General features: G+C 37.8%; 2 protein-coding genes and 1 pseudogene across 2 annotated transcripts; 1 reads left to right on the top strand and 2 right to left on the bottom strand.

Moving 5' to 3' along the window:
• Positions 1 to 9,765: 9,765 nt before the first annotated feature.
• LOC121043941 (olfactory receptor 10AG1-like) lies at positions 9,766 to 10,734 on the bottom strand. Its single transcript, XM_040495916.1, has one exon. It carries the CDS (start codon positions 10,714 to 10,716, stop codon positions 9,766 to 9,768), a length of 951 nt encoding a protein of 316 aa, XP_040351850.1. The 5' UTR covers positions 10,717 to 10,734.
• Positions 10,735 to 10,798: 64 nt separating this feature from the next.
• Positions 10,799 to 18,050, top strand: LOC121043940 (olfactory receptor 10AG1-like; annotated as a pseudogene).
• A 1,796-nt stretch (positions 18,051 to 19,846) lies between these two features.
• LOC121043825 (olfactory receptor 10AG1-like) lies at positions 19,847 to 20,803 on the bottom strand. The gene has a single exon (XM_040495827.1). The coding sequence runs from the start codon at positions 20,786 to 20,788 to the stop codon at positions 19,847 to 19,849; it is 942 nt and encodes a 313-aa protein (XP_040351761.1). The 5' UTR covers positions 20,789 to 20,803.
• Between the last annotated feature and the right edge of the window lie 839 nt (positions 20,804 to 21,642).

The raw sequence follows: 21,642 nt of genomic DNA, 5'->3' as shown, positions 1-21,642 counted from the left end.
CTGACGCGGGGCTCGAACTCACGGACCGCAAGATCATGACCTGAACCGAAGTCGGCCGCTTAACCGACTGAGCCACCCAGGCGCCCCAATAGCTATTTCTTTACAGTGGCATGGATAGAATAATCTCTGGTCTACCAAATAATCTTCAAGGCTTTAACTGAGTTGGTGGGGTCTTTTACTGTGTAAGGGATAATGGTCCACCCCCTTTTTATGAGCTCCTTAGTAAATGTTTGTGTGTCCTAAATTATTCTGTAAAATGAATCTCTTTGGAGGAGGACACTTTATACATAATATCATACCTATGTTTGCAGAGACAGTTGGATGTTGTTAAAATCTTGCCCCAAAAAATTGTATGTGATGGCAGGGCTATTGAGATACCCCACGGATGGCCAAGCAAAGGGAATTATATCCTTTTAGAGTTGAAGGCAAACTGTTTCTAAGAGACTGTCAAAATAGGCACTAAACAGAACATATTAGCCAAAACTACAGCTTCAAAATATTTAACAGTAGTTGTTTGATTGAGTAAGTAATTTCAATAATATTGCACATGGGGACCTTAAAATGGGGGAGCACAGTATTAAGGCTGTGGTAATATCATGGCATCCATTATTTCCAAGTTTAAAAACAGGTCAAATTAGGCTTTAAGATGGAGAAGTACTGGGGATAATCACCCCTTCTCTAAATAAGTCTTGTATAATAAGTTTAAATCATTAAGGATCTCATTTTATTTTGCATGGGGATATTTTAACTATTTTAAATGTGTGGGTACTATGAAGAAAATTGTGTACCCCTAAAAAGGCATTTAAGCTGTGATCAATGTGATGGTATTTGGAGTCGGAGAGTTTTGAAGGTATGTTAGACAGGGGTCTCCATCAGAACACAACCAATAGAAAAGATAATGATGGAGAAAGAGAGAGAGAGAGAGAGAGAGAGAGAGAGAGAGAGAGAGAGGTGAGAGAGAGAGAGAGAGAGAGAGAGAGAGAGAAAGAAAGAGATGAGAGATGACAGAGACATAAAGACATACCCAGAAAGGAAGAAAGAAAAGTAAAAGGAAACCCTGATTTGTAGCATTTGATAATTTCCATGATGTAAACATCCCCACTGCTCTTAGATGAGGGAATAGTATTAGAATCTATCACCAGTGCACCTGCTCCAGAAGACATACTGAGGCAGCTCTTCAGAATGAAGGAGATGATATAAGAGGGAAACATGGAGCACAGGTGTATGTGTGTGCTCACACACACAACTGAGTACAGGTAAAACTGGGGAGATTGGTGTGGGGCACCTGGGGAGCTTAGTCAGTTAAGCATCCGACTTCAGCTCAGGTCATGATCTCACAGTCTGTGAGTTCGAGCCCCAGGTTGGGCTCTGTGCTGACAGCTCAGAGCCTGGAGCCTGCTTCACATTCTGTGTCTCCCTCTCTCTCTCTGTCCCTCCCCTGTTTGCACTCTCTCTGTCTCTCAAAAATAAGTAAACGTTAAAGAAAAATTCTTTAAAAACTGGGGAAGTTAGAATAAGACCAATATTGTATTCATGTCAGTATTCTGGTTTTGATATTATATTATAATTTTGTAATATATGCCAAGAGAAGAAACTGGGAAAATTATAAAAATGAGCTCCCTGTGTTACTTCTCATAAATTCATGTGATTCTACAATTTTCTCAATTTAAAATATTGGTAGGGGGATGGAGACATCTGCCTTTTCTTATTCCTGCAATCCTGTTCCCTGATGACACCAGAAAGCTGCCATATAAATCGTACCATAATAAAAAATATCCTACTAAGATAAAAATTTATCTGTTATAACAAAAGAATTAAATAAATCTTACATTTGAAAAGAAAAAAAATGCCCAATAATCTAGGCTTCCATGATAAGAAACTAGATAAACAAGAGAAAAATAAATCCAAAGTAAACAGACCAAAGAAAATAACTCAGATTAGAGCAGCAATCAATGACATTGAAAACAGAAAAAGAGCAGAGAAAATTAATGAAATAAAAAGCTTGTTTTTTGTAAATATCATTAAAATGGATCATAGATGTAAATATAAAAGTAAAACTGTGACTGTTTTAGAATAAACATAGGAGATACCCTGTGACCCTTGGGTTAGGCAAAAAATACATAAATACAACCCCAAAAGCATGAATCATGAAGGAAGAAAAAAAGAAATTGAATTTCATTAAATTGAAATTAAAGTTCACTATACATTTACCTTATGTATTTACCCGAAAGTCCCACTGTTGGGTGTTTATCATAGAGAAGTGAAAATTTGTGTTTACACACACACACACACACACACACACACACACACACACTATATAGACAAAACATTCAGGGTAGTTTTGTTTAAAACAACTAAAAAGTGGAAACAACACGAATGCTGTCCATCTAGGAAATGGATAACAAACTTCAGTACCTCATACATTGGAACACTACTCAGCAATTAAAATGAACAGATTCTATTAATGCATGCAACAGCACTGTAGATGCCAAATGCTTTATGCCAAGTGAAAGAAGCCAGACTTAAAAGATTTTACTGTCTGATTCTATTTATACGACATTCTGAAAAACGGAAAGCTATAGGGACAGAGGAAGGTTGCCTGGTGATACCATTGGTGGGAATTGTCAACTGCAAAAAGGCAACAGGTGAGAATTTTGGAGAGTGCTGGGACTGAGCCTTAATCATGTTTGTGATTATACACCTCCATGGATGTGTCAAATCTCAGAGAACTTAGACTGAAAAGAAAGAATTTTACTTTGTATATAAATTTAAAACTTACTGTGTGTAAACTAAAAATAAATCTTATAATGCTACCAGTTGACAAAGGCATCACTAAGAGGCTGTATATTCCATTTCCTTGATCCAGTCTAAAGATTATATTTTAACCCCATTTTACAAACAATCTCTCTTGGAAACTCCATTTAAGAAACTCTTTCCAAGGTCAGCCTGCATATTTAAAAATAATCTCAGATACTGGAAGGAGGTCTTTCTTGCTCCCCAGAACTGACTTTTGTTTGTCACGGACATTCTCAAGTAGTCAACAGAGCCTGTAGAAATGGGCACAGACAATGGTGAATGATAGAATAGAGCACATATGGTTTTTATGTCACAAATATTACTAAAACATTTGCACAAACTGTTAAATTTGTCTTATATTTCAAATACAAGAAATTGAAGCCCATCAAGTCAAGACGATAAATCATACTTCCTTATGAGACCATTTGTCAGTATTTAGCAGACTTTATCTTGATGATGAAATATTAGTTATAGGAACTTATCATGGTTGCATGAATGCTCAAAGGAAACATAGATTAAAAAGTAACCACAAGTCAGTACTGATACAGGTACTATTTAAAAAAAATTTTTTAATCTTTATTTTTGAGAGAGAGAGAGAGGCAGAGAGAGAGAAGGAGTGTGAGTGGGAGAGGGGCAGAGAGAGAGGGAGACATAGAATCTGAAGCAGGCTCCAGGCTTCGAGCTGTCAGCATAGAGCCTGACACGGGGCTCGAACTCATGAACTGCGAGATCATGACCTGAGCTGAAGTCAGATGCTTAACCGACTGAGCCACCCAGGAGCCCCTGATAGAGGTACTATTAATCATAAGATCTTGAAATAGTTTTCCTTACTTTGGGATACTATTTCAAATAATGGTGAAGAAGTCATATTCTTTGGAAGCCAAGGAATAAAGAATATCTGTGAAATCCACAGATTTAGCAATGTTTTTCTAATGCCAAAATCATCCAGGAGTGGCAGCAAAGTTGATATTAGAAACAGTGAAATATATTTCTTTTAATGTGACAGATTTGTGAAGGAACTGCTTCCAAATCATCCAATGTCTGGCATATGATTTAATTGGAAGAGCCATACCTAGAGAAATATACACATCTTTTCTTTGAAATCTCAATGGGTCATTCTTAGACTTTTTTTTTGCTACTCTCCTATTGATACTTGTCATAAATTAAATTTTTGCCAAGTACTAATAAAATGGGTTTGTATTCCCAACCTTCTATATCTACAGAAGTTCGTACATCAGAAGATGTCTTAAATACACGCGAAGTGAAGAAAAACATCCTTTAAACACCCAAAGTGTTCAGTCTTATCACACTCATTAAAAGTACCAAGAATTTTCATTTCTGAGAAGCATTGCCTACCACAAAAAGGACTTCTGCACAAGCTGAAAATAAATTACAGAGGTACTATTCACCGCCAAACATTGTGAACCATTAATATTGTAGGTGTATTCTCCTTTAGGGTTGTATTTAGGCATATACAATAAAACATATTTATTTGCTTCACACATCAAAATTTCTGGGGAATGGGGGAAATAGTCCAGGGCTTTTAACATGATATCAGAAAGCCCTGTTTCCCTCATCTTCCTGATTTTCCATTCTTAGATATGACGTCTGCAACCTTTCAGGAAGGAAAGAAAATGGAAGCAAAAGATAGAGCCACTAGCTGAGATCTACATTTATCACCTCAGTCAACATGGAGTCATCCGCTCATACTTAGCTGGAAGGGGGCTGGAAGGTTGAGCGTTTAAAGTCCTCAAACTCTGTAGTTACATTGGTTATAGGATAGAAGATTTACATCAATATGTTCTGAGGCAGGCTACAACATCTCCCACGTTATATGTGAATCTCCGTATTCGTTTTCTATTGCTATTGTAATAAATTATCACAAATGGGTTGACTTGTAATAACGCACTTTTATTTTTTTTAATGCTTATTGATTTTTGAGAGAAAACACAGTGGGGGAGGGGCTGAGAGAGATCAAGAAAGAGGATCCCAAGTGGTCTCTGCATGGCCAGCAGAGAGCCTGATGTGGGTCTTGGAGATCATGACCTGAGATGAAGTCAGATGCTTAACTGACTGAACCACCGGATGCCCCTAATAACACACACTTATTATCTTAGAGCTCTGTGGATCATAGGTGCTACATGGGTCTCAATGAGCAAAAATCAAGGTATGGGCAGGGCTGCACTTCTTTCTGGAGCTCTTGTGAGTACTCCATTTCCTTGCTCTATTAGACTATTAACAGAATTCAGTTCTCTGAGGTTTCAGGACTGAAGAACTTGTTTCCTTTCTGGCCATTGGCCAGCCAAGTAGTATGCTTAGCCTCTAGAAGTCACTAGAGAAAATAGGCCACGTAGTACTTTGTGACTGAAAGCAGTATGTTAAAATCTTTTATACATCCTGTAAAGGCACATATTTTTTATATGTCATACCATCCTTTGATAAAATAAGCTTTTGTAAAATATAACTACTACATTTCTATAGGTAACTATTCTTATTTTTCAAAGTTCTTTATTTTGAGAGAGAGAGAGAGAGAGAGAGAGAGAGAGAGAGAACGTGTGTGTGTGTGTGTGTGTGTGTGTGTGTGTGTGCACGCACATGAGCGGAGGAGGGGAAGGGGCAGAGAGAGTGGGAGAAAGAATACTAAGCAGGCTTTGCATTGTCAGTGCAGAGCCCGATGTGGGGCTCAATCCCATGAACCATGAGACCATGATCTGAGCCGAAACCAAGAGTCAGTTGCTTAACTGACTGAGCCACCCAGGTGTCTCTCTGTTTATTTTTTAATAGTGTTTTCTTCAGAGGAACATTATGTCAAAGTTGTCACTTTGTTGAGAACACAATGTGTAAATAGCACAATGTGTAACACAATGTGTAAATCTTCTACAAATAGTAACACTCATCCAATATAAGTTTAGACAGGAATGTGCATGTTTCCTTTCTCATTAAATATACATATTCTTGATGATGTATATACTGACACCTATTTTGACATAACAATGTAAATCTTTAGCAAATGGCACACCAAGTTATATACTGCATTCCCCATATGTTGAGTGGCCAGAAGTCAGAAAATGGCATTATCTAGAAGACTGGTATAATATAAAAATCTGAAAAAAAAAAGGAAGGTGCATGAGAATAATTTCTTGGTCTTTATATCAAAAAAATGTGTGGAGCCCTCACTAACAATCATGGGTTAGTCAGAGAATTATGTGTAAGGTCAGATTATCGATTTTATAAACTAAATATAGTTTGTGGCTCATAAATTTCAATCAGCCTAAATTATATTAGCCATAAGGGATATCATATGTAATTAAACGAATCCACGTAGTAATTTCCAGAGTCTGTCTCATTGTGAATTAACAGATTGGGAAGCCAAGGGATACAAAAAGAGAAAAAACAAAGGTTTCAAGGAATTTTGTAAAAGTATTAAGGAAGTTGTAATCATACAATTCTTTTTTTTTTTTAATTTTTTTTTCAACGTTTTTATTTATTTTTGGGACAGAGAGAGACATAGCATGAACGGGGGAGGGGCAGAGAGAGAGGGAGACACAGAATCGGAAACAGGCTCCAGGCTCTGAGCTATCAGCCCAGAGCCCGACGCGGGGCTTGAACTCACGGACCGCGAGATCGTGACCTGGCTGAAGTCGGACGCTTAACTGACTGCGCCACCCAGGCGCCCCATACAATTCTTAATTGACACTGAGTTCATAATGATATAAATGTTACATTTCATTTGAGTGTTAATGTATATTTAGCTCTGTTCCATAATCGTTGTTTAGATGAGCAAGGAATTAAGTAACACATTTTTAAAAACTGAGCATAAATAAAGTAATAGGAAAATAATTCTAATTTGTACATAAATAGGTTTTATTCCCTAGGTAATTCATATTGTGGAATATCCCATTCCCTCAAAAATAGCTGTAGATTGACTATCTCTATGTATTTGAATATAAAATACAACACAGCTAGTGATTTCCCTGAGAAAAACAGCTAACACTACCATTTTTGGTGCTTTAAACTCTTCCAAATGCTTCTCTATGCCAGGTATATATTGATCCTTATAATAATCCTGGGAGTTCATAGAAAATAGTGTGTTTTTCCCATTTTATTAATTGTGAATTGTTAAAGAGAAGACAACAGGCCCAAAATAGAGTCGCTTATGTTAAGCCCCACATCACCAAATGAAAACTTAGCTCCAGTTTTGGCTTTCCCAAAAATGTAATCTAAAACCACTCAATCAAGGTAATCAAGCTTGGTAATCTGCCTGATCTATCCCTCCATGCCTTATAAGGAAAGTAATTTTGCCGTAACCAATTCAATTTTTGCCTAGCATAACTTCCTTGTTCTTGCTTCTTCCTGCCTGTAAAGTCCCCTTGCCTTGTATACCTCTTTGGAGCTCCTTCCTACCTGTTGAATTGGATACTACCCAATTCATGAATTACTGACAAAAGCCAATAATAACTTTAAGATGTACTCAGTTGAATTGCTCTTCTTTAATGTAATGAAAAAGTAGCTAAATGAATTGCTCAAGATATGGGTACAGCAAAGATTAAAATTTAGTTGTCTGAACTCTTGGGATAACACTATTTCCATCATATTGTGATTCGAGCTTTGCTAAATGTCAGAAGCAGAAAACACCACCACTCGTATCTTTATCATCACTATCATCACCATAATTATCACCATCAATGGGCTTTATCATAACCATATAAAAATTGGTATATAAAACATTAATGGGAAGGGATATAAACACATATACTTCATGGATAAAATACCTAAATAAATAAAGTTAGTACATTATGTTAGATTGCAGAAGATGTAAAAGGTTAATGACATAAAATATAGCCATCTAAAAAAGAGGCAAGGGGCACCTGGGTGGCTGTGTCGGTTGAGTGTCCTACTTGGCTCAGGTCATGATCTCATGGTTCGTAAGTTTGAGCCCTGCATCGGACTCACTGCTATCAGTACAGAGCCTGCTTCAGATCCTCTGCCCCCCCTCTACCCCTCCCCTGCTCATGCTCTCTCTCTCTCAAAAATAAATAAACACATTAAAACATAAAGAAAGGGACCTAATATTGTTTTATAAGTATGTGTACAATTACAGCTAAAACTATTGAACATAATAATTGTCAAAGAACTACTAACAGAAGTCTCAGAGACCGATGCACTCAATAATCTCTTCATGCCAGTGACTGGCTTGAGATCTGGGATTGGGAGACAGGCATTCGTGGTTCTATTGACAGGTGATCCCTTTCCTTGATAAAACCAGTTCAAAGGTTTAAAAATTTCCAACATTTTAGAAAGGGTGGAAGGCATAAAAGAATAGGCACACTAAGGTAAATGCTACTGTAAGGACTTTGCATAAATCTGAAATAACCTGTAACACATTCCTTCACTTTCAAACTCATGGATATTTTATTTTCTTTAAAAATTTTTAACGTTTATTTATTTTTGAGAGAGAGAGGGGGAGAGAGAGAGAGCAGGGGAGAGGCAGAGAAAGAGGGAGACACAGAATCTGAAGCAGGCTCCAGGCTCTGAGCAGTCCGCACAGAGCCCGACGCGGGGCTCGAACTCACGGACTGCGAGATCATGACCTGAGCTGAAGCTGGTTGCTCAACCGAACTTATGAACTGTGAGCTCACGAGCTGAGACGAAGTCGGACTCTTAACTGACTGAACCAAAGGACTAAGCCACCCAGGCACCCCACAGATACTTTACTTTTAAAATATGAATTGGCATAGCAGTAGCTGTTCAGAGTTCTATTAAAGAATAAATGAAAAAATTAAAAGCAAATTACTTTGAAAATTATTGGGTTAAACTTAGAAATATGTTCAGGGGTGCCTGGGTGGCTCAGTTGGTTAAGCACCTGAATTTGGCTCAGGTCATGATCTCACGGTTCGTGGGTTCAAGCCCCGAGTTGGGCTCTGAGCTGACAGGGTGGGGCCTGGAAGCTGCTTCAGATTCTATGTCTCCCTTTCTCTCTGCCCCTCCCCCACTTGCACTCTGTCTCTCTTAAAAAGTAAATATACATTAAGAAATATGTGCAATAACTTCTGGCTGGAAGTTACTAGCAAGAAAGTGAACTGAATGTAAGATTTTCTTTTGGTATTATGATCGGAGTGACTCCACGTTGCTGCATAGTAGGTTAAATAAATATGCTTTCAATGTTCGCTGATGCTCTGAAGTCTCTTATTTGGCCAAAAATCTGAGGTATATCACAACCATATTAATTCACCTATTCACTTAGTAGATTCACTCATTCAACATTTATTGTTTACGTGCCATTTCCAGTCTCTGACTATAGAATCAAAGAAAGTTTTCCATTATTGTTGTTTAACTTTTATTATTTTTTTTGTGAGAGAGAGAGAGAGAGAGAGGGAGAGAGAGAGAGAGAGAGAGAGATGGTGAGCATGCACGTGGAAGAGGGGCAGAGAAAGAGAGAAACTCTTAAGCAGGATCCATTCTCAGCACGGAGCCAGACTCAGGGCTTGAGCTCATGACCATGAGATTACGACCTGAACCAAAATCAAGAGTTGGGCACTTATAACCAACTAAGCCACCCAGGCACCTCTAGAATCAAAGAATGTTAACAAATACAAGTGTGAAGATTGAAGAAATGATTTAGGTAAATAATCTCATACATTGTTTAGCGTAATCAAGTGAAAAATCTTGAAAGATGGAGTTCTATTTTATATGAATTTCATTTATGTTCTAATTTCATATGAAATCTGTGGTGCACGTTACTATTTTATTCCTGGGTTGGGATTACTCGTTAGGCTTGGTGCACTGAAGACAGATTAATTTGCCTGGTATGTGTCCAAGCACAATAAATTGTAGGCTGGATACAACTTATTGCATCTCGAAGTCTATCATAAGCTGGAAGTGGTTAATTCCTTAAAGGGAGTGTGGAGATTTGAAATGTTTCCCTGATACCCGTGTGGCGAGCAGCTAAAACGTGGACAGCTAAACTCATCACGCCATTTTTTTAAGTAATAGTTTTCTCAGGGCTGCAGTCACATCCTTGTTCCTAAGACTGTATATCAGGGGATTAAACATTGGCGTCACTGTGGTATAGAAAAGAGAGAGCAGTCTGTCAGTTCCTGCAGAATGATTGGACTTGGGCCTTAAGTAGGTAATGGTAGCGGATCCAAAGAATAAAAACACGACCAGCAGGTGGGAAGAACAGGTGGAAAAAGCTTTGGCCCGTCCCCTGGCGGTTGGCAACTTGAGAATGGTGGAAATGATTTTGCTGTAAGAGACAAGTATCAACACAAAAGGAAGTGTGACAAACAACATAGCTACTACATAGACCGATATCTCATGTACAAAGAGGTCCCCACAGGCTAGCCGGAGGATGGGGGGTATGTCGCAGAAGAAGTGGTTGATTTGGTTAGAATTACAGAAATGCAGAGAGAAAATCTGACATGTTTGTCCTATCTGGACTGGGACTCCACCGATCCAGGAGCCAACAGCCAGTTGGATACACATCTTCTGGTTCATGACTAGAGGGTAGTGCAGAGGATTACAAATGGCCACGTAGCGGTCATAGGCCATTACTGTCAGGAGGAAACACTCAGTGGCTCCCAACGCGAGGAAGAAGCACATCTGGGAGGCACAGCCCAGCATAGAAATGCTTCTATCCTGAGTCCAAAGGTTCACCAGAATCCTAGGGAGAGTGACGGACACGTAACAGATTTCCAACGAGGAAAGATGCGCCAGGAAAAAATACATGGGTTTCTGTAGTGCCTTGTCAAGCCTGGTTATTGTTATTACGAGGCTATTTCCAATTAAGATAATAACGTAAATGGTGGAGAACACTCCAAATAGTAACCGTTGGAGGTTTGGAAGGTCAGAAAATCCCAAGAGCACAAATTGCTTTATGGTGGAAGTATTATCATCTGCTTTCACCTCTTCACATTTCATCTGTGGGAATGATTTAATCAGAAGTACAGGTCACTCCGATTCCTTTGGCTCTTGTTTTCTTCTGATACACAAAGAGGATGGCATGCTTCCCAAGTTTCCCAGTTACCTATTAAAACAAATCGATAACTTCCAGCGCTCTAAAAGTGTGGTGAGGTGTATTTTTCATTATTATTAAATGTATTTGTAAGAGGGGCGCCTGGGTGGCGCAGTCGGTTAAGCGTCCGACTTCAGCCAGGTCACGATCTCGCGGTCCGTGAGTTCGAGCCCCGCGTCAGGCTCTGGGCTGATGGCTCAGAGCCTGGAGCCTGTTTCCGATTCTGTGTTTCCCTCTCTCTCTCTGCCCCTCCCCAGTTCATGCTCTGTCTCTCTCTGTCCCAAAAATAAAAATTAAAAAAAATGTATTTGTAAGAACAAAAATGCCCCTAGTCTTTTTTTTCTGCTATAAATTATCATATTTTTTTTTGTTTCTGAAGACATGTCATTGTAATTTTGCTCTCCATCTGAACATTCGAAATTGCAAAATCTGAATTTATCTTCAGTCCTGACAATTATTTCATGCTTTCACTCTATTGTGTTTTCCTCTCAAATCTGTTTTCTGTGAATATCAATTTCAAAATTAATTTCACTTCACAAGTCAATATCTTGTAAGTCACCTGAATAGGTTTTATGAACGAATGTAGTTCATTTCTCAAAGTAGTGGGTTTTTGTGGGTTTAGCTTTGACATTCTGCATATTTCAGCTGTTTTACTATAAGACAAAATTGATGAGCTGACCGCTAAATATGATGGGGTGTTATTTAATCTTTAAAAATGCGTGTTTCGGTGTAAGATCCACGAAATAAGCAGTCATATTTTTTTTTTCATATTTTGCAGTGGAGAGAAAAGGAGGTCTAAAATGGTCTATGTGTTCAGAAATACTCACAGACATTTTTGTTCAAAAAAGCAATCCCAATTACAATGTATACCCCTCACACATTTCCCATATAAAAGAAATATCGATCAAAACTCATCTCTGAGATCTCTCTAAATTACCCATATCCTCAATAATTGCAATTATTCTGCTGATTCCATTTAATCCATCCTGTCTTTTCCTTGCACACATATGTGTCTGTGTTCACTCACATGAGTGTATTGGGGTGAATTTCTTATCTTTATTATGTACTTTTGTCATTTGTATAACTAGATTAGAAGCTTGTTTTGATATTCTATACATTTTTCTATGAAATGCATAGCATATTTTTTCCCAAAAATGTGATTTACTAACTTCTTGAAAAAATTACAAAGGAGTCGAATTGGTTGTTTCTTTGGAATAGCCTCTCCGGTGTAAGTATGGGTTCTTACCCAAAATGCAGACTTCCCCTGCCTCTCTCCCTCATGGTATATATAGATTAAGCATGTTTTCTGTGGTGTGTGTGTGTGTGTGTGTGTGTGTGTGTGTGTATGTATGTGTGTGTGTGAATTATACTCTTTTCATTCAATCTTGTAGAAATAGCAAATTGTTTCATTGCTTTCAATGTGTCCTAGATAACTTCCATATAATGAGTTAACTAATTTGAATGCCAATAGAGACTAACTCGTTGCAAAGAAAATACATACCTATAACCATACTCTAAGGGTATTGAATATGGACAATAGTCAAAATGTCAGTACAAAAATGTAGGCAGAAATGGGGCAGGAACAATAGTCCATGCAAAACCTGACACTACTGAGGATTTTCTGTGGCTGAGAAAAGGAAAATTAAATGATAATTTCTTTTACAATCTACAATATTCCAAACTACATATTTAAAGTGATAAAGGCGTGTAGACCTTGCCCTGCTATTATACAATTCTCCCAATGTAAATTTGATTCCAAGGAATGTAAAAAAGCTATAGGTGAGTCTGTAAGATGGTCAGAAATTAGTAGCTGTTAGGTGGCATACAAGATGACACAGCCAGGGTTTGTGTGTGTGTGTGTGTGTGTGTGTGTGTGTGTGTGTGTTTGTCTTCACTATGCCATCCTACACACCTTTAACCACAAATCATATTTTATTCACCTGTTTCAGTCAACATAAAATCCAATCCAGTATTTGAACAGTTATTTAAATTGTTTGTTTAATGAATAAGCAGGGAGGGGCAGAGAAAGAGAGAGAGGAAGACACAGAATCGGAAGCAGGCTCCAGGCTCTGAGCTGTCAGCACAAATCCTGACATGGGGCTTGAACCCACGAATCGTGAGATCATGACCTGAGCCAAGGCTGGACACTGAACCAACTGAGCCACCCAGGTGCCCCCTAGCCAACTTTGTTTTTAATTCAGACGTTTTCTGTTTCTTTCTCTGGTCTTCCCACTAAAATAATGACTCTTTTTTTTTTTTTAAATAGAGAGCTCGTGATATCAATTACAACTATCATTACAATGTATGTAATGCTTATATGCAGAACAAGTTTATAAAATCAAATGGGAGGTAAGAAATAATCAGAATTTGGTGAATGCAATTCAGAAGGCTTTTTCCTTTAGAAGTCTCTAAAGATAAAAGTGAAAACATGCCGATATCTCTGTAGCATCTTCAGATTCATTTATCATGGAACCTAACTCTTAACAAGCAAAGAATACCTTTGGTATTAGTAGGATGCAAACCCATTTCCATAAGGTCCATTCACTATCTCGTTCCTTAGTTATGTATAATTAAATTTTCAGGGGATATGATTTCCAGGTTTAATGCATTCAAACTACTTAAATACATGCTTAACACACAGTAGTTTTACATGTTGGCATCCAAGATGGTAACAGTGATGATTATGTTGATGATAATAGAATGTCAATAATCTCTGGTATATTTGTCCATTATGTTACAAAGCACTTTGCATTCTCCTTTCTATTACAATAATGAAAGTCAGAAAAGCAAACAGACTATCTGAATCAATGTTTTGTAATTAAACCACAGTAGCAATAACAAAAACAGATTCCTTTTTAAATTTTCTTAAATCAGTGTTTGCTGATGCCCCGAAAATACAATTGTTAGTAAAACTGAACTTAGTATCAGACAAAAATTCATGCTTACCTGTTTGGATTGAGGTTAAATATAACACTTACCTTTATTGACTGAAAAAGAGAGAGAATGAGAACGGTAGTTTTGGCAGGTAATTTACTTTTATTTGAAACTGAAGTCAACCACTTGGTAAAATATGTCTACTGTCACGACACCTAGTGCTCTTTAAGGAGGACTCATTCTTTGCCCTTGGGATCAGTTCCTTTCCCGTGTCACTTTCTAATTGAACTAAACCATTCTGCCTGCCACTCAAGGAATTTGGTACAATAACCAGAAGCATTTCTGGCCACATTACTCCTTCTTTAAATTCTCTATGTCTCTTACTTTATGTGTCATCATTAAGAAATATAAGCATTGTACAATCAGAAATTTACATAAATTATTAAATCATTAATATTTAATAATTGTATCCAAGTATTATCTATATAAATATATAAATATTTATATTTAAACGTTTATTTATATAAATATTTAAATATTTTTATTCATTTAAATATTTATTTATATGAATATAATTTTATTTAAATATGTAATATTAAATCACTAAATTATAAATTATACTTATTAAATTACATAAAGTAAATTACATATTGCTTATAAACTAAGATGTTCTAATAAAGATGCAAGCTTAAGGGGCGCCTGGGTGGCTCACACAGTTAAGCGTCCGACTTCAGATCAGGTCATGATCTCATGGTTTGTGAGTTCGAGCCCTTAAGCTCTCAGTGTAGAGCCTGCTTGGAATTCTCTGTCTCTCTCTGCCTCTCTCTCTCTCAAAATAAATAATAAACTTAAAAAAATAAAAATAAAAATTCAGAAGTAAGAAGTCAAGGGCTGTGGGGACCATTATGTCACCTGCAGCGTGAATCTCCCATCTCCATGTTCAAGTTAGCTAAGTAGGCCGCATCGCCTCCTCCCACACTGCAGAAGGTGGGCAGGGGGCTGGAGGTAAGCACTCACTCCCTTTTAGACTTGCAAACTGAAAACTCCATGCAGAATTTCCAGGCATAATCCCTCATGTCAAACTTAGTCATAAGACACCCCTTCTCCAAACTGGAAGAGAAGCTAGAAAATATTTCTCTAGGTACTGCCATGGGACGAGCTAAGACTAACTATCATTAACTCCCCTCCTTTGTCAAAACCTAAAATGCTGAGTTGCGGCATCCGGTTCTCAGCCAAGGATATCTTCATTGTGGCTCCTCTCAGTGCAGTAATTATAAAACAAGAGAAAAAGTTTTATAACACCCGCTACAAACAAACACATATAGACACACATTCACAAAATACATTGGAAGGAGTATTAGGTCCACCTGAAGGAAGCAGTAGATTCATATGTTTATGAATATTAATGAATAGAGGGATGGAAAACAGATTTTGGAAACATCAAGTCCTGTGCATTGAAAAGCTCTTATCTAGGGCTCCTGGATGGCTCGGTTTTTTTAAGTGTCTGACTGTGGCTCAGGTCATGATTTCATGGTTTGTGTGTTCGAGCCCTGTGTCGGGCTCTTTGCTAACAGCTCAAAATCTGGAACCTGCTTCAGATTCTGTGCCTCCCTCTCTCTCTCTCTGTCCCTCTCCCACTCATGTTCTCTCTCTCTCAAAAATAAAGAAACATCAAGAAAATAAAAGCTCGTATCTTCAAGGATTATATATTTATTCACCAATTTTGAGTTATATTTTTATTTCAATTCCAGCCATTAAAATATATGTGTAGCATAATCTTATTGTGGTTTTAGCTTGCATTTTAATTTTAATCTAATTTCATTTTACTTTTGAGAGAGGGAGAGAGAGAGAGAGGGAGAGAGAGCAGGCACCCCTAGGATGCATTTTAATAGTGGCTAAGGATGTGGGCACCTTTTGCATGATTATTTGAGTTCTGTATATCCCTTTTAGCAAATATATATTCAGATTTTTGCACATTTGTTAATTAGGCTGTTTCTTGTCTTGCTATTGAGTTTTGGGAGGTCTTTGTATATTCTCAATCCTTTTTTTTTTCTTTTGGAAGTGTGATGTGCAAGTCTTTCCAACTTTGGCTTGTGTTTTAGTTCTCTGGACATGTCAATCTGAGAGAAGTCTGATTTACAAACTTTTTATTTATTTATTTATTTTTTGGGGGGGACAGAGAGAGACAGAGCATGAACGGGGGAGGGGCAGAGAGAGAGGGAGACACAGAATCGGAAACAGGCTCCAGGCTCTGAGCCATCAGCCCAGAGCCCGACACGGGGCTCGAACTCACGGACCGCGAGATCGTGACCTGGCTGAAGTCGGACGCTTAACCGACTGCGCCACCCAGGCGCCCCACAAACTTTTTTTTAATGGGTTCTGGTTTTTTTTTAAGGCATATTTAAGATCTCTTGCTTAACCCCAGATCACAAAGATTTTCTCTTATATTTTATTATAATAATTACATAGTTTAGCATTCTACATTTAAGTCTATGGTCCATTTTGAACAAATGATTGTAGAAGGTATGAACTTGAGGTGCGAGTACTTTAGATGTTTGTTCAACTGTTCCAGTGTTGTTAAAACAAACATTTTTTTTCCGCTGAAAATCATTTGCATTTTTGTCAAAAATCAATGGCACAGATTTCCATAGAGTGACACAAATTCGCAAAAATCTAACAGATGCCCTAGTAGAGTGATTGCATAGATAACTGTATAACATAGTACAAATTTATATATTTTTTTCTATCTTCCTTTTCAAATATTTTAGGGACAAATATTTAAGACAACAGGTTAAAAACAATAATTAGGGGTGCCTGAGTGGCTCAGTGGGTTAGGTAATCAACTCTTGGTTTCTGCTCAGGTTTTGTAAGATCCAGGCCCGCGTTGGGCTCCGTGCGGAGAGCGTGGAGTCTGCTTGGGATTCTCCCTCTCTCTTTCCCTCTCTGTACCCTTCCCCCGCTCACGCTGTCTTTGTCTCTCTCCAAATAAATAAAGAAACTAAAAAAAAGTTAAAGACAATAATTAAAAACTGTATTTTTGTGCTCGTATGACGAATCCTAAAGAAAGGAAAATAATTACAACGGACGGTATGAACTACTTATAGCAACCAATTAGACGCAGACGAGACAGAGGGAAGCCTTTCTAGAAAGAGTTAACACCCCAGGTGACACCCAAAATAAAATGTAACATTTAAACAGACCTATAATGATTAAAGTAACTGGATTAGCAGTTTGAATACCACTACACGCGCAAAAAGCTAGAGACCAGATGGCTTCACTGGTGAACTCTACCAAAATAAAAAAAATAATAAAATAATAATAATAGTAGTAGTAGTAATGATAATAATACCAATCCCTCACAAATTCTTCTTTAAAAAATTTATTTTAATGTTTTTTTATTTTTGAGAGTGCAAGCAGGGGAGGGGTAGAGAGACAGTGGGAGACACAAAATCCGAAGCAGGCTGGAGGCTCTGAGCTGTGAGCACAGAGCCCGACGCAGGGCTCGAACCCATGAACTGCGAGATCATGACCTGAGCCGAAGTCGGATGCCCAACCAACGGAGCCATCCAGGCATCCCCCCTCACAAACTCATCTAAAAATGATTTCCTAATACCATTTTATGAGGAAAGTCGTATCTACTACAAAAAAAAAAAAAAATGACAAAAACTAAACAAGACCTTATTTTCACAGGTGTTACCTGGAGACCAAAGAGGAGAAGGCAATTTATCTTCAGTCACGCATTTGTTCTCCTGGGCTTTTCTGACCTTCCAAACTTCCAGGGACTTCCATTTGGAATTTTCTTTCTCATCTACTTATTCATCTTAACAGGAAATGGTCTTATCATAATGATTGCGAGGGTAGACTGTGTTCTTCAGACACTCATGTATTTTTTCTTGCAAATTTTTCCTCTCTGGGAATCTGTTATGTGTCTGCCACTCTCCCCAGGATCCTGGTTAATCATTGTACTCAGGATAGAAACATCTCTTTGTTGGGTTGTGCCACTCAAATGTGCTTCTTCCTTGTTCTGGGAGGCACAGAGGCATTTCTTCTGGCAGTGATGGCTTATGACCGCTCTGTGTCCCTTTGTAACCTCTGCATTACCCTCTAGCCGTGTGCCATGTGCTTCCAGCTGGCTGTTGGTGCCTGGCTCGGTGGGATTCCAGTCGAGATAGGGCAGACATGCCAGGTGTTCTCGCTGCTCCTCTTGGGCTCTAATCAAATCAACCGCTTCTTTGGTGACATCCCCACATTGAGCAAGCTGGCCTGTGGGAATACATCACTGAATGAAATGTGTGTCTGTTTGGTGGCTCTATTATTTGCCATGATTCTTCTTCTACTGATTCTTGACTCATATGTGAAAATATGATTGTTAATACTTTTCACAGATTTTGGGGGTGGAGTGTAGAACCTCATTTTCTTTTTTTCTTTCTTTCTTTCTTTTTTTAATGTTTATTTATTTTTGAGACAGAGACAGGCAAAGCATGAATGGGGGAGGGGCAGGGAGAGAGAGGGAGACAACAGAATCCGAAGCAGGCTCCAGGCTCTGAGCTGTCAGCACAGAGCCTGACGCGGGGCTCGAACTCATGAACCGTGAGATCATGACCTGAGCCGAAGTTGGAGGCTCAACTGACTGAGCCACCCAGGTGCCCCTAGAACATCATTTTCTAGCTAAAAATAATCACGGTGCTCCAAGAACATATCTCTTATTTCCCATTCTACAAAAGTTAGATGAGTTGACATCTATTAGACATGTTAACAGGTTTACATGTTCTTCCTCTTGTTAGTTATCTCTTCTATCTCAACTTTTTTTTTCTCTGTTAGGCAGGAGGGACAATGAAAATGAAGGGAATTGTTTATAGCTGTCTCATTCCATTCTGTGTATAATAGCTTCAGGAATTATCTGATTTCTGCTTGGAAATTTTCCTGGGATTATTTTTTATTGTTGATACTGTGTTTCTATTTTTTTAAATTTCCATGTCATTTCTATTATATTTTTATAGTTTTGATATGTTCATATGCAAGTGAGTAGAACAGACTTTTTGACTTATGGGCTAAGAAGGTGCAAGTTTCATCACATATTTTTTAATCAGAAGGAAGCATTTCTGACAGGTAATGGTTCCTTAGAGATCCGTTGCCTACATTTACAAAGGATTTATTAGATAGGCATAAATATTGAAAATCAGTAAAGTTATTTGTATAAGTACAAACAGAGAAACAACACAAGCAACTGATCATAATGATTATCTTGATACACAATAAATACATATTTATGAATACATATGCAATTTTCATGATTACACAAACAACACAAACTTATTGCAATAAACTGTAACTGTCAGTAAAACGAAGGAGAAAATGATAGAATATTTTTCTCTGAGATATCCACAGTTGACACTGGTTATAATATTTTTATTGATCATTTGCAGAGTCTGTGTGTATGTGGCATACTAGTTATATGTGCAATGTCTGTGTTTTTATAGTACATATATTTTGTGAAACTTTATTTCCATTTCCCTAATTTTCCCATCACACTATCATCTCTAGAAAAGTGTATTAAAAATATATTCTTATGACTTTCTCCCCTCTTTTAAGTAGAAGCAAACATTTTAATAATAATATTCACTTTTGTCAAATCATAGGACTATACTATATACATATATTTAATCTGATATTAGTATATATCATGCTTACTATTGACTGGTATTACTGTACCAAAATCATTTATAAAACTATGTTTTCAGTGACAGGTGCTCTTTTTCCTTAAGAAATTATTTCTTGTAGAGTCGTTGTTAATGTTCATTGTCAACCTGGTTCTTAAAATGACTGTTACAATTCTATATAAATGAATGACATGGGTTCCAATAAGTGATATAACTGTGTTTATATTACAGTTAAGTCTATGATATCAATCTTTGTCAAGAGTTATTACTATGAGAGGAAAATAAAACACAATAAAACTATAAAATTACCAGTAGAATGATTTTTTATTTGATAACACATACATATATTATGACTTGATGCATTACACATTACAAGTAATTTTTAATTTGGAAAAAAGCTACCACTGTATAGACAAATATTACAGTTTGATATAAATATCTGTTGAAATTTCAGTACCAATATATAAGAAATGAATTCCTATAACATTTTTAATGAAGTGAATTACTTATATAGCAATCTTCTCAATGCCATGATGACATCCTTGTTCCTTAGACTGTATATCATGGGATTAAACATGGGAGTCACAATTGTGTAGAAAAGAGAAAGTACTTTGTCAATTCCTGCTGAGTGACTGTGTTTGGGTCTTAAGTAAGTGATAACGGCTGATCCAAAGAACAATGCCACGACAATAAGATGAGAAGAACAGGTGGAGAAGGCTTTGGCCCGACTTGTGGCTGATGGCAATTGAAGGACTGTGGAGATGATTTTGCTATAGGAGATAAGTATCAACAGAAAGGGAATGGTGACAATCAACACAGCAGCTATGTAGATCAACATTTCACTCACAAATGTGTCCCCACAAGCAAGCTTGATGATTGGGGGGATGTCACAGAAGAAGTGGTCAATTAAATTGGAGCCACAAAAGGACAGAGAGAAAATCTGGAACGTTTGCCCTATCTGGACTGGAATTCCACTGATCCAGGAGCCAGCCACCAGCTGGATACAGATCTTATGGTTCATGACTAGAGGGTAGTGCAGAGGGTTACAGATGGCCACGTAGCGGTCATAGGCCATCACTGTCAGCAGGAAACACTCCGTGGCTCCCAACACAAGAATACAGCACATCTGTGTGGCACAGGCAACTAATGAAATTGTTCTTCTCTGGGTCCAAAGGTTCATAAGCATTCTGGGGAGAGTAACTGACACATAGCAGATTTCTAAAAAGGAAAAATTGCCAAGGAAATAGTACATAGGAGTCTGAAGTGCAGGATCCAATTTTGTTATTAGAAATATGATGCCATTACTCATCACAATAGCGATATAGATGACCGAGAACAATCCAAATAGAAGCCACCGGAGATGGGGAACATCAGCAAAGTCCAAGAGAACAAATTCTATCAGTTCAGTTAGGTTTGCTTCTGGTGGTTTTTCTTTGTGTTGCATCTGCAAAAGGGGCAAATTTAGCTTCTACTTTTAGTTTACCTTAAGAGATCAATACCTGTTTTCTAAATTGCATTAGGATATTTATATTGATTTTCTTAACCATTGTAATTGTTTCTAATTTAATAATGTTACTATTTGTGTATTTCTCACTTTCTCAGTTTAGATCCTATGGATTATCACTGTATACACTCCCTTCAAATGTCTTTGAAGATTCTTCCATACACTTTCTGAATACAGCCCAGGATAAACCAAACTATGCCCTACTCAGCGCAGACAGTGGAAAAATTGGCAATCACTGAAGACAGATCTCCAGCTTTGCCATTTGGTCCCACTTTTCATTTCATTCCTTGACAGTCCTATTGTTCTCTATGATTATTCTCCACCACCATTCAATAGTACTCTATCAGACTTTGTCTTCCTCGTACATTTTTCAACTGCCTGCTTGAACACTGTCGTTACCCTACAATACTTGTTGATCCTGATCATACATTTTCTTATTATACAGTTCACATTATTAGGCAAATTACCCCCAAAAAGGAATATTTTATCACACATAGGGGAATGCAACAAATACCTTTTGGTAAGATACTAAGTGGGGAACATTAAGAGTGGAACAAGGTGGAGAGAGCGGGGCGGGGGGGAGGACGCGGTTATTTGGGAAAAGTTGCCTGGGAGTGTAGATAGAGATTGAGAAACAGCCAAGCGGTGAACCCCAGGAAAGTAGGGAGGGCGTGAAGTGTGTTCATTACCTGTGCATATGTGAGTGGGCAGGGGGAGAAACGATTCTGTGTGCTACTTGTATTTCCACTGTCTCTATTGTTCCTCACAAAACACTTCAAGCAACAGTTTCTAAA

The sequence above is a fragment of the Herpailurus yagouaroundi genome, unplaced genomic scaffold (genome assembly GCF_014898765.1).
Source record: "Herpailurus yagouaroundi ecotype Mexico unplaced genomic scaffold, PumYag 187, whole genome shotgun sequence".
Lineage (NCBI taxonomy): Eukaryota > Metazoa > Chordata > Mammalia > Carnivora > Felidae > Herpailurus > Herpailurus yagouaroundi.
The sequence above is the reverse complement of the archived record's forward strand: the minus strand, read 5'-3'. Positions and strand labels throughout refer to the sequence as shown.